Source organism: Sminthopsis crassicaudata, chromosome 3 (genome assembly GCF_048593235.1).
Source record: "Sminthopsis crassicaudata isolate SCR6 chromosome 3, ASM4859323v1, whole genome shotgun sequence".
Lineage (NCBI taxonomy): Eukaryota > Metazoa > Chordata > Mammalia > Dasyuromorphia > Dasyuridae > Sminthopsis > Sminthopsis crassicaudata.
In genome coordinates, this window is record NC_133619.1 from 9,206,219 (window position 1) to 9,218,826 (window position 12,608).

The 12,608-nt window shown below is 52.6% G+C and overlaps 1 protein-coding gene across 13 annotated transcripts in view; it reads right to left on the reverse strand.

Moving 5' to 3' along the window:
- Positions 1-356: 356 nt before the first annotated feature.
- PPP1R7 (protein phosphatase 1 regulatory subunit 7) overlaps positions 357-12,608 on the reverse strand; it is a 20,674-nt gene continuing 8,422 nt past the window's right edge. For 12 of the 13 annotated variants that reach the window (XM_074297971.1, XM_074297979.1, XM_074297977.1 and 9 more), the window contains 7 exons: positions 12,569-12,608; positions 10,286-10,416; positions 9,895-10,057; positions 8,270-8,386; positions 5,319-5,423; positions 2,946-3,032; positions 357-727 (listed from right to left, as the gene is read on the reverse strand). The exon at positions 12,569-12,608 is cut by the window's right edge and continues 26 nt beyond it. In XM_074297971.1, coding sequence (XP_074154072.1) covers positions 551-727; positions 2,946-3,032; positions 5,319-5,423; positions 8,270-8,386; positions 9,895-10,057; positions 10,286-10,416; positions 12,569-12,608 — 820 coding nt within the window. In that variant the 3' untranslated portion in view covers positions 357-550. Of the gene's footprint in view, positions 728-752; positions 1,616-2,945; positions 3,033-5,318; positions 5,424-8,269; positions 8,387-9,894; positions 10,058-10,285; positions 10,417-12,568 lie in introns of those variants that run through there. The other variant, XM_074297982.1, reaches the window with a different exon arrangement.

Genomic DNA, 12,608 nt, shown 5'->3' on the forward strand with positions numbered 1-12,608 from the left:
GAGGAAGATGGAAAGGGCTTTGGTGATCACTTAGGGGTGAGGAAGCAGCGGCTTCCTCCTCTAGGTTTGGACCCAGTTAGAGGCCCCGGGCCAGTCTCAAAGGGGGACGGGGGAGGAGCAGACATGCAGGCTGGGCGGGTGTCCCTTGGGGCAGTCTTTGGCCAGAAGACTTGTTCTTTCAGAGGCATCACGAGGCTAATCCGAGAGTGGGGCTGCCCTGGAGGGCCCGGCAAGGAGGCCCGGGGGGAGGCGGTCACCCGATCCAAGACAGTCCCCCACACCATGCACTACGCCCCATGCACTCGGATGGCTGAAAGGCTCTGCTGGAATAATCAACAACTCTGAACTAGGAAACATTGTGTTGCAAGATTTAATAATAATAACATCTCAAAAACAATCGTAAGAGGGTGCATCATACACGTCTGTGTGACCATTCAGTGGTTTGTTATTGGCCGTTGGTAGCTGTTGGTCAGTGAAGACTCGGGGAGCGAGAGGTGGATTAAAAAGCCCGTGGCGTGGCCAGAGGAGGGCGAGCGAGGGCAGGCGAGACTCAGAACCGCACAAACGTGGCGTCGATCTGCCGGATGGTGGGCAGGGCCAGCATGATCTTACGCCGGTACTGGGGGTCCTTCTGCAGAGGGTTCCGCTCCAGGTAAACGGTCTCGAGGTTCTTGGCTCCCTTTAACTCGTCCAAGTCACTCCAGCTCTCGATGAGATTGTCGTTCATCTGCGAGGTGCACGTACATCAGAAAGGACGGGTTAAAGGGACATCCCTGATGTTAGGTGGCTCGCCCGCGGCTGGGCAAGCGGAAGCCCTAGGAGCATGACTGGGGTGAGCGCGGCCTCGGCGCGGCCCCCTCGTACCCGGGCGCTCTGCAGGAGTAACTCTAGAGAAGCCGCCCGGGACGCCGGGCACTCCCTCACCTATCTGACTAACAGGCATTTCCACATCCAGCATCAGAGGAAGGAAGGGCAAAATCCAAAATGAATGCAAATACGTGGGATCCACCTACTGATCACAGACTGGTTCCTTAAGACGGCCAATGTTGCGGGTGTTTCTAAGCCTACGACACTTACCCACCAAAAGAAAAGGCGTCCCAGCTACGCTCGGGGCCTGCCCCCCCAGACTCAGGCCCTGACTTGCCCTCACTGTGCGAGCCTCAAGAAGCAGAGTCTGAGGCAGGAGAGGCCTGCGCTGCGCTTGGTGTCTAGAACCCGTCCACTGCCCGTGGAGGGCTCGGCCCAGGACGGGCCCTGAGCCTGCTGCTGAGGACGGTCCTCTCTGGGAGGTTTCTTTTGTTGGAAAAGGTCCTATGTTAAAGGGGAGTGGGTATTCTGCTTCCCGTCCCAGTACTGCAAGAAAGGCAGCGCAGCCATTCCCACTGTCCCCCACTCGAGGCCCGTCTCCTAGTGGTCCCAAAGAGAGGAGAGGGAAAAGAAAGGGATGAGGAAAAGGAAAGCATCTCTGGCCCTTTGCTCATCTCTACCTGCAACATCTCTGCAGCCGGGATGAATTCTGTGGTATTACCTTGGCGCTTACATTAAGGCCCTTGGGGTAGGGTGCTGGGAAGGGTCTGAAGGACTCACACAGCGTTTACATCTGGAATCATGATTCCTAGATCAATCAATAAACAAAAAATTCACTCTTTAAAGAGGGCTTCACCGTCTCCTGAGCCCCTAGTGAACGTGGCGGGGCCTCTTCCTCGGGAGGAGACTGTTACAAAGGGGCAGTGGAGGGAGTCGCCACACTGGGACAGCAGTGCTAAGAGGAAGGAGGCTGGGGGCTCCGGGCAGAGTCCTGGTGCTAAGGCCAAGGGCCCTGTGCCCTTCCATACATCCGAGCTCCTTTTCTGACTATGTGAGGGAAAGAGGGGCTACAGGATCGAGGGCTGACTGCTGCCGGGTGGAGTCCGTTAGCCGGCCTCCCTAGCAGAAACCAAAGGAGAGGCGCTGTCTGAGCTCTTGGCAATGGGAGACGGGCTGGGGTCTGGGCTAACAGAACGCTGAACTGAACCTTAGCCCCCCCGGCCTGAGCTGACGCCCCTGGGAATGGCCTTCGGTTTCAACCTTTTTCACAATCCGTCCAGGGATCCCCAAGCCTTCCGAATGACCAAGAAGCAGCTCTCTTGGGCTACGCCAGGCAGGGGGCCTGGTGGGCCTCGAGGGCGTCCTGCCTGAAAACAAGCTGATCCAAGCCATTTGTGCCTCTGCTCCTTGTTTCTGCCTGCATGTATGTGGCTTGGAGCCCCCCGACCCTGTTCTCAAATGGCCTCTTTGGGAGGTCTCGGTCTCGAGTCTGTCTTCTCCTTGCCTACACTTGCCTGAGCTGATCCCCTGAGCTGGCCCTGACAGGGTCTGCCTGGATGCCTCCCTTGGGGGTCCCTCTCAAGACTCTGGCCTTGGCTTCCCCAAAGAATAATTCCTCTGCTCCTGACCCCTTCCTTGCCCAAAGTCCTGGGAGATCAGTGAGGTTTCTGATGGTCTAAATGGCCTCTCTGCTGCACCCTCTGCCACCCAAGGCTCAGAACCAGCGATAAGGAAGCACGATGTTTCGAGGATGTAGGAAAGAAAAGGAAGGGCTGGCTCTAAGATCCCACAGCCTAAAAGTCGGCCGGCTCGGCAGCGTCCCCTGAGACGAGAAGCTGACACATCTTAGGGGAGGGAGGCAAGCTCCCTCTGATCCCCCCGGGAAAGAGACGTCACCCCTCCCTGCGCTGCCGGTGAGACGAGGAGTATCTAAATCCTTCTGAGATACTGGAGTGGTGCTCTTGAACACAGCTGGCTATTCTCTGATGTCCGAGATCCCATCATTATCTGACAAGATATTCCAATCATCAGGGGCTCTGACCTACAGACTTCCTGCCCCCAGGAAGAGCTACCGGTGGACCCTCGGATCTTCACCTTTATCCGATATAGTTACCAGGTCTAGAGCGACTTCCACTTACCCAGAATTCCTGTAGTTCTATTAGGTGGCTGACGTTTTCAATCTTTTTGATCCTGTTTGATGCAATGTCCAGCATTGTGAGTTTGTTCTGAAACAAGGAGGGAACACTTTAGTGTCTAGCCTTTGAGGCTGGGGGGGAGGGGCTGCGGAGGCAGAGGGAACCCTGCAGTAGGGAGGTGTCAGCTGATCCTGAACAGACACCACAACCCCTCCCCTCCAGGGAGTCGGGCGCCCCCCCATCCTTCCCAAGGTGGTGGAGCCATAAACTGTCATGCTAAAAAACAGGACTGGAGACAGAAGTTCTTACCCACACACACACACATACATGCACACACATGTACACTCCCCACAGCCCCAGAGAAAACCGCTTTACTGAACTTGTTGGCTCACTTCCCAGACTGCAGAATCAAAGCTGGTTTAAGCTGGCCAGCAGCTACCAGAACCCCCAACAAAAGGCACACACTATATGTGCATTTACATATAAATACACACACACACACTCTGCTGCTATTCCTAGTTCAGGACTCCCTTCTGCTGTACCTCCCCCCCCCCCCCAATTCTCCAGGTTCGAGGTAAACTTATGCACTGCCAGCCCAGTCCCTGCTGTTGGGCCACTGCTTGATGGTGGTCACCAGCGGCCCAACACTGTCCCATTCCAGTCTTGTAGCAACCTTGAGGAGCTGGCGCCATTGGGCTTGTTGCTCCCATTTTACAGATGAGGAAACCAAGGGGACAGTCAGAGCATGAGATGGAGCCGCCACCTCTCTCCTTGTAATCCCAGTGTTCAGAGGCCTCCTGGCAGAAGAGACCCCTGCCCCCAGCACCCTGGGACCCTGGCCACGGCTGGTCTCCTTCGGCCCTGCTGGCAAGGACAGTGGCTGATGCCGCTCTCGGATGTCTGATCTGCAAACGCTTCACCACCGCAGTCTTACTTCATCCTCACAACCATCCTGAGAGGGGAGCTCTTTTTTCAGTTCCATTTTACAGGGAGGAAACAGGCCAGGTCTGGAGGACGGGTCCAGTTACTCCCAGGGCTGGGAGGCTGAAGTGGGAGATTGGGGGCTTGCCCGGGATTGTCTTTCCTTGGTCTGCAGCTGTCCATCTGGGGTGTTGGGGCCGCTTTGGAGAGAGCAGCTCTAGCCTAGGAGGAGCTCAGAAGCCAGAGGCTCAGGAAGGGAGGGAGAGGAGGAGCTGAGACACCCCGTGGGGATGCCTGGTTGAGGGGGTGACAAGGGGCAGAAAGACACAGGACGACCATTAGCAGAGAGGAAAGGACCAAGAGGGAGAGAGAAGTGACGGAGCAGGGCCACCTGATGGGGAAGATGGGGAAAGGGAGCCGGCAAGGAGGCAGGGAGGAGGGCCTGGCCACTCATCAGTCACGCTGCAGCTTCCTCTCCTGAGACGTCAGGATCCCCAGGGTGACCGAGACTGAACGTGGCTGGGAAGGGGCTGAGCCCCACGCTGCATTTCTGGGGCTCTGCTGGGTTCTTCACTTCCAGCTTTGCAGGGGACGGGGAGGCCGGCCTCATGGGCAGGGCCCACTGTGGGGAAGAGCCCTCTGTGGATCTGACAGAGGAGTCAGTACACAGCCGTCCAGGCCAGGTATCTGCACTGGACCAGGAGCTCAGGGTGGGTGGGGACCATTACATTTGTCCCTCTGGCACCAAGTGCGAGCCTGGCCCAAGGAGGGCACTCGATCAACATCTGGTGACACGTTGTCATCTGTCTGGGGCCATTTCCTTCTGCTCTGAAGGCAAATCTATTTTCAGAATCAATGGCAATCCCCTTTGCTTCTGGTGGGAAATCAAGTTGGATTTTCGAGATCCCTTTGATGGGAGGATCCTCACTCAAGGCCGAATGCTTGTGTTCAGAGCATCCCACTGCAGCATCCCCTCCATCTCTCTTTTCCCTTCTCTCCCTTCCTTGCTCAAGAGCCCAGCCTGCCTCTTTGGTCTGCTCCCCCAACCTTGGGTAGGATGGACGTTCTTCTTCCCCTTCCCAGAATGCCGACGGCTGTGAAGAATGGGATGTGGACACTGCGATCTTCAGCCCTTCATAGCTGAGCAAACGGGCAGACATTGGAAAGATGGGCCAGGGTCACATGGTACTAGGGGGCCGAGGCCGAGTCTGACCTCAGCTCATCCTGGTGGGGGAGCCATCTCTTTCTCTACCGCACCAGCAAACATCATGAGGGCAGTGGTGCCTGCCTGCTGGTAGGCAGCCCAGAGGGATGTGCCAGGACCCCATACTGCACACAACCTGCAACTCATGGGGTCTGTGAATGGAAAAAGCCTCTATTTAAGCACACAAACCAGGAAGGGGTGGTGGCCGCCCCGGCCCAAGCCTAGTGTCCCCTTGGCCGCAGGCCACTTACATTGTTCTCCAAGCCCTCGATGACCTCGATGCCGTTGTGGCTGAGGTAGAGCTCCCGGAGGTTCACCAGATTCTGGAGGCCTTCGATTTTGGTTAGCCGGTTACTCTGCAATTGGGAGAAGGAAAGGGACAACCAAGAGTTAGGCTCCCAGACCTCAGGCCATACCCACATTCTGTCTCTCTTCCTGCCCTTTCTCTCCCTCCCCATTTCTCCCTGTTCCCCACTCCCCCAATAAATCCATCCTATGGCTACTTCACTGTTTTGATTTTTTTCTCTGAAGGCGGACAGCATCTTCCTTCATGGGTCTTTTTTAGGTGATTTGAGCATTTCTAGTGCTCAGAACAACCTGGTCATTCACAGTTGGTGCTTTCAATGAACACTGTTCTCCTAATCCTGCTCACTTCACTTTTCTGTATCTCACACGTGTCTTTCCATGTTTTTTCTAAACCAGCCTTTTCTCATTAGTATTCCATCACAAACAAAGCCCACAAACTGGTCAGCCATTCCTCAATTGATGGACATCCCCGTGAGTTTCAGTTCTTTGCCACCACAAAGAGAGCTGCTTTAAATAAATATGTTAGAATACACATACTCTTTTCCTTTTTCCCTGATCACTTAGGAAATAAACTTGCCAGTGGTATTATGGGTTAAAGGCTATGCACAGGTTTTTAACTCCTTGGGCATAATTCCACATTGTTTTCCAAATTGGATCAGTCTCAATTCTTCCACATTCCCTCCAACACCTGTCACCTTCCCCTTCAATCATTTTAGCCAATATAATAGGCGTAAGGTGATATGTCAAAGTTGTTTTAATGTACAGTTATCTATATTATACTAATAATGATTTAGAACAATTTTTTCATGTGTCTATATGGAGATTTGATTTCTTTATAGAAAAACTGCCTGTTCATATCCTTTGACCTTTTGTCAATTGGGGAATGATTCATATACTTGTAAATTTGACAAAGTTCTCTATATATTTGAGACTTTAGTCAAAGAAACGGTCTATAAAAATTGTCACCCCAATTTTCGGGTTTCCTTCTAATCCTGGCTACATTGGCTTTATGTGTACAAATCCTTTTTCATTTAATGCCATCACAATTTTATCCATTTTACATCTCCTAATACTATCTCTCACTTACTCTTTTTTTTGTTGTCTTCCGTTGAGGCAATTGGGGTTAAGTGACTTGCCCAGGGTCACACAGCTAGGAATGTTAAATGTCTGAGACCAGATTTGAACTCGGGTCCTCCTGACTTCAGGGCTGGTACTCCATCCACTGCGCCACCTGGCTGCCCCTCTCATTTACTCTTAAGTTCTTCTAGCCATCAAGTCTGGTATGTCAAATGCTCCATATGCTCTTAATTTATTTAATGATATTCCTTTTATACCTACCTCAAGCAAGATATTGGTCTATACCAGATTTTTGCCAGAATGTTTTTCAGTTTTCCCAATAACTTTTAAAATTTTGTTGTGGGGGCCAGCGGAGAGGAGGCAATTAATGTTACATGACTCGTTCAGAGTCACACAGCTAGTAAGTATGTGAAGGCCAGGTTTGAACTTGGGCTCTCCTGAATGCAGGGCTGGTGCTCTATCCACCTAACTGCCAGCAATAATTTTATTTTATGATTATTATTTTTACTAAATGGCAAATTCTTATTGCACGCGCTTAAATCTTTATGTTTCTCAAACACCAAGTTACTATAATCACCTCAAATTATATTCTAAAGCAGCAGTCATCAATGAGAAACAGTTCAATGGAATAGCTAGATAAGGGAGAATCAGAAACATTAATTACATAAGAAAAAACTGCTGGGGGAACTGCAAAGAAGTCTGGCATTAATAAGGATTAGACCATTATCTTTTACCATATTCTACAATATATCCTAAATGGATATGTGACTTTAATTATTAATGAGGAGGCTAAAAGATTATAAGAGAAGCAGATCATAGGCCTCTCAAGACTCTGGAGAGCCGATTGATAGATACTTAAACAAAGAAGGGAAAGAAGTAATTGTAGAAGATAAAATAGGTAACTGACGACACTGAAAGGCTTCTGCACAAACAAAATTAATGAACCTAGGATAAGAAAAAAAGCACTCGAATGGGAAAAAAAAAACTTTACATCATACATAATGGTTTGTATTCAGGACATAATAAAGAAAAATACACACACACACACACACACACACACACACACACACACACACACACACAATGTATCTCCAAAAGCTACTCTGCAAATGCTCCAAATCACTAACAATAAGTAAAATGTAGATCAAAACCCTCCTCAAATTTCATCTTATGCCCTGCAAATTAATAGAGATGGTAAATGAAGGGAATAGTCAATGTTGGAGAGGCTGTGGCAAGATAGACATACCACTGCAATATCTTTGGAGCTATGAATCACCACAACCATTTTGGAAGGCAATTAAGAATAATACAAATTTTTGATTTCCTTCACAGGCTAATTGTACACTGTTTCAAAGTCCGATTCTTTTGGTACAGCAAAATAACACAGATCCCTGCTGTGTCTCAACCAAAATCTCTTCCCTTTAATTACTGAAGTATGCTCTATGGACTAGGAAGCACATTTCTATGAATTGAAATATTCTAAATAAAATGGTGCTAAATAAAATAATGCAAATGAAGTGATTAAAATATCTACTCCTTGACCTAAAGATATCAGGTTTATATGCCAAAGAGATCAGTAAACCAAAATATTTATGGTAACACTTTTTGGTGACACTAAAGAACCTCTCCTAACATTCTGTGGTGGGCGGAAGTGAGGTTGCTCCCTCACCCTCAGTGAGGACTCACAACTTCTTTTTGACAAGAGGCAGGTTGAGGCCCAATTTTAGGATGAAGATGAGGCAGCAGAGCATAAACGAGGGAGGGAGGGAGGGAGGGAGGGAGGAGCCCATGGGGTGACTGCAGCCGTGGGCAGCCCTACCTGCATGCTGAGCACCGTGAGGTTGGTGAGGGCGTCCAGATTCTGGAGCTTGGTGATCTTGTTCTTCCCCAAGAACAAACTGTCCAGGTTGGTCAGGCTGTCAATGTTCTCAATGGCCTGTGGAAGGGACACAAGTGACTTTCTTTAGGTGCCTCTGGCTCCAGGCCATGCTGGGCAAGGATTCCTTCACCTGAAAAATGTAAAAGGGCAAAGCAGGGGGGCTTTGCCTCATTTGTGGCTCAGATCCCTCCAGCAGGTCAGGGGAACCTACGACCCCAAAGAAAGGTTTTTAAGTCTCTAGGCTACAAAGGAAAACAATGAATGGAAATATAAAGATATAATTCTTTTTTTTTCATTCAAAATCTTTTCTGGAGCCCACATTTCAGGCTGTTCAGAACCACTCCCAAGGGATAGCTCATCTCACTGGGTCCCCAAGTCTGTCTCCTCGGGAGTCCCCGGGCCGGGACGCCCTCCATCTGTCTGCGGGCTGGCTGCTGGACCCCATGTGCCACTACCCCGCTGCACTGAGCCTTCCTCCTGGGCTACCCAGAGAGCAGAGAACAGGAAACTCAGTCCTTCTGACCCAGGCGGCTCCAGCCGAGCCAGATCCCAAAGGCACCAACTTCCCACCAGACCAGAGCCTTCATCTCCTTCCCTGCCCAAGGTCGGCTCCCTCTGTCCAATGCCCGAGGAGCCGAGGTACCCAGAGCACTGGGGAGCAGTATGGAAGATGCTCCAGAAAGATGCAGGGCAAGTGTCTGGAGCGTGTGCCACGCTCTTGGAGAGTCCCAAGGAAGGAGCACTCCACTGAAGAGGAAGGGAGGTGTGTGTGTGGGGGGAGGCCTTTGGGTCTTAACGTGGAGTTATTGACCCCAAGGAGGCCCGGCTTCTGAGTGAGGCCGAATGGTTTCCATTTTCAGCCATCTGAGGGCCAATTCCACAGCAGCCTGGCCCTAGTCTCTGAGGGAGACGCTCAGCTCTTTTATGGAGCTACTAGGGGATATAGGACGATGTATTAAAAAATCCCTCATTATCAATAAAAACTTAATGAAAACCACTGTTAAACACCATCCCAATCATAGCGACTGAGGTGACCGCTCCACTGAAAACTCACCAGCCCAAGAACCGAGCACAAGCGGAGCCCAGGACCCCGAATCGTAGCTTCTGAGGTCTGGGGTATAAAACGCACCCAAAGGACCTGGGGAGGAAGCCCATGGTTTGCCATGACTAGGAGGCAACTCCTTAAAGATGGATTTCTTGGGAAAAGCTCTGTCCAGCTGCCTGTGCGAGACGGTGCACACGTGGGAAAGCACAGGGACACAAACCTGGCCCTGGAGGAGCACGCCCCTCAAAATGAGACACGGTTTGACACCCAAAGTCTGCGCAGCTCAGCCCTCCCCAAGGGGAGGCAGGTGGGGGCTTCTAGAGGAGGCATGGGTGAGTTTGTATGGGAACATGTGTGCGTGTGTCATTTGAACTAAAAGGGCCTGAGGAAGGACCTGAGGGAAGCGCTCCTTCCCTAAATTCCTCAGGGTCTTCCTGAGCGTCCCTGGGGTGTGCACCCCTTCCTCCCCTTCCCCCCACCCCTCGAGAGCTGCGCTCTGCACACGCCAGGCGCCACCTACCCGGATTCGGTTGGATCCAAGCTCTAACATCTTTAGCTGCTGGAGGTTACTTAAATTCTCAATTTTGCTGATTTTGTTGTTGACCAGGAAAAGTTTCTTCAGCTGGGTGAGCTGATCTATGCCTTCGATGCTTCGCAGAAGATTAAAAGAAATGTCTAAAGTCCTGGGACAAAACAAAGAAAAGATGAGGAAGCTGGGCCACCGGAAGCCCGGGCCCTGGGGCTCGGGCCCAGCGAGCAGCCCGCTACGCAGCCTACGTGTCCTGGAGCAGTCCAGGGAGGCCAGCCTCTGGGGAGCGGCAGACACCGCCCACTAAGGGAAGCAAGGAAGTGCAGGGGCCGGGCCCAGGACTCAGGGCCCCCCGCCCGCAGCAGCCCCTCCTCACACTCACTCAAGGTCCTTCAGCGCCTCCAGGTTCTCAATCTTTCTGATCTGGTTGTCGTAGAGATCCAGCTCTCGAAGGCTCTGTAGCTCTTCCAAGTTCTCAATACATTTAATGAGGTTCTGACGGAGGCAGAGGGTCTGCAGTGGGGGGCAAAGGGAAAGTCGGGGGAGTTAGGAGTTCCCCAGGGAAGAATGGGGGTCTAGACTGCGCCTTCCCCCCGCCGTGTACTTCACCTGCCCTCCCTTTAGCTAAGGGTGCTGCTTGTACCTTTCTCGGGAACAAAGACAAGGGGCCCCTCTTGTGGGACACCTGACCCCTCGGCGCCCAGCCCACTCCCATTCCCCTCCCCCCCCATTCCAGCCACTTGGGACCCCCAGCAGCTCTTCCTCTTTCTGCTCTCACTACATACTTTCCTCCCCAGCCCCCTTCTTCTCCCTTCTTCACACCCTTTGGGGGTGGGGGGTGCTCCCATCATTCACTGTCCCTCCCCCTCCCCCCCCAGCATGGCCCACACCCCTTGCCACACCACGACCAGGCCAGCTCTTTCCTGCTTTTGCCCTCCCAACATGCGACTTCAATCCCCCAGAAGCTCCGATGGTCTCCTCCGGGATCACAGCTCAGAAGGTCCTGAATCTGATCACAACCTCGTAGCTCTCTTGTTCCTCTTGTCTGGACCCCTAACGTGTCTGTCCTTTGGGAGACCACTGCTTTTTCCACCTCCGTCCTCCCCCGGCTTGAACCCTGGCCAAATCCTTTCAGCTGAAACTGCTCTCTCCAAAGCCCCCAGCTGCTGGCCCGGTCCAGTGGCCTTTTCTGTCTCCCGCCTCCTTGCCGTCCCTTCCGTCTCTGACCCGTCTTTCGGATGCTGCTTTCCGCTGCTTCTGCTCTGACTTGCCCGAGTCTCCTTTGCTTGAATTGCTGTGATCTGGAGGCTCAGTCATCCCATCAGCGGCCACACGCAGACGCCGATCAGAAGTACCAAGTGAGCTCTAACTGTCCCTGCGCTCCCCCTGCCTCTAGAATGACCCAAGGGCCCGGCTGCCACAGGGGTCTTCCAAGCGAGCGCATGGGGCTCCCAGGTTCAATGTCCTTGCTCCATGGCCCCGCAGCCCCGCTTTGTAGGGTTCCTCAGCCTGGGCCCTTCGGCCACCTCCCGCCTGGTAGTTCCATGTTCCTGGAAGGTTTTCCCTCCTTGGCTTCCTGGCCTCCTCCATGATTCGGCAGGTGCCACGTTTCTCAAAAGGCCTTTTCTGGGCCCTGCCCCACCGCGAGGGCGTCTCTTCTACTCCGCTGACGCAGCCACCATCTTGGGCAGACATCTTTTGGCCTGGTGCCTTTCCCAGAAGAGCAGGGGCTGTACTCTTGCCTCTGACCGTACCCCAGGGCTTACACGTTGCCCGGCACTGCCCTCCTCTGGGGGCCTCTTAAAACCTTGCTCTCTCCTCGTTGGCTGCCCTCCTGCCTCCTGCGAGTCCCTTTGCCACAAATCCCCGCAGACCCTCATTTGTCCCTAGACCACAGGTCTCTGCGTCCCCCTCCTACTTATGCAGATGAGCTCCGGAGCCCTTTGTGCCTCTGTCTAGTGGCAGGGACTCCCTGGTCATCTCTCAGCCTCAGGCCTCCTTCCTTCCCTGCAGACCCGACTAACATCTGTTCTCCTCCAGGAAGCCCCTCTCCCATCTTCCTCCATTGTAGTGCCTTCCCTCTCTTGATTGTTTCTGAGTGATCCCAGCCTTGTTGACCCTTGGGGGTCAGTTCAATTAATTTTTGCTATGAAGAAAATAATTAAAAAGAACTACAGAGAGATGAGGTACTTGGCTATCACTTGACACGGGGAAGATTTCAGAGGAACTCTCCTAAGGAACTCCCTGGGTCCTGGCAGATGGGAAGAAGTTTGGGGGGAGGGGGGTGCTGAGGTTTGAGGGAGGACACTCAAGCATCTGGCGAGTCCAGGTGAGACTTTCATTGAGGCGATTCCTGTTCTGCCCTAAAGTGAGGCAGCTGACAACCCGGAAGTGAACAACCGGGGCGGCTTTGGGTGAGAAAGGCCAGGGCCCTGAGCTGAGCATCCACACACCCTCTCCAGTGCCCTAACCGTGCCCCCAAAGCGGGGAGAACTTGGGGTGTTGGAGAGCCTTGTCCAAATGGCCCCGACGGAGGGTCTCGACAAGCAGTGGCCAAGTCCCGCGTCTCAAACAGGACCTTTTTCAGAACCGTGCCCCTGGCCGACCACACGGAAGGAGAGCGCAAGAAAATTCCCGCTCCCAAGGATGAGGGAATCACACTCACCTTCACTTTCTTCAGGACTTCAAACCCTTCAATTTTCCCA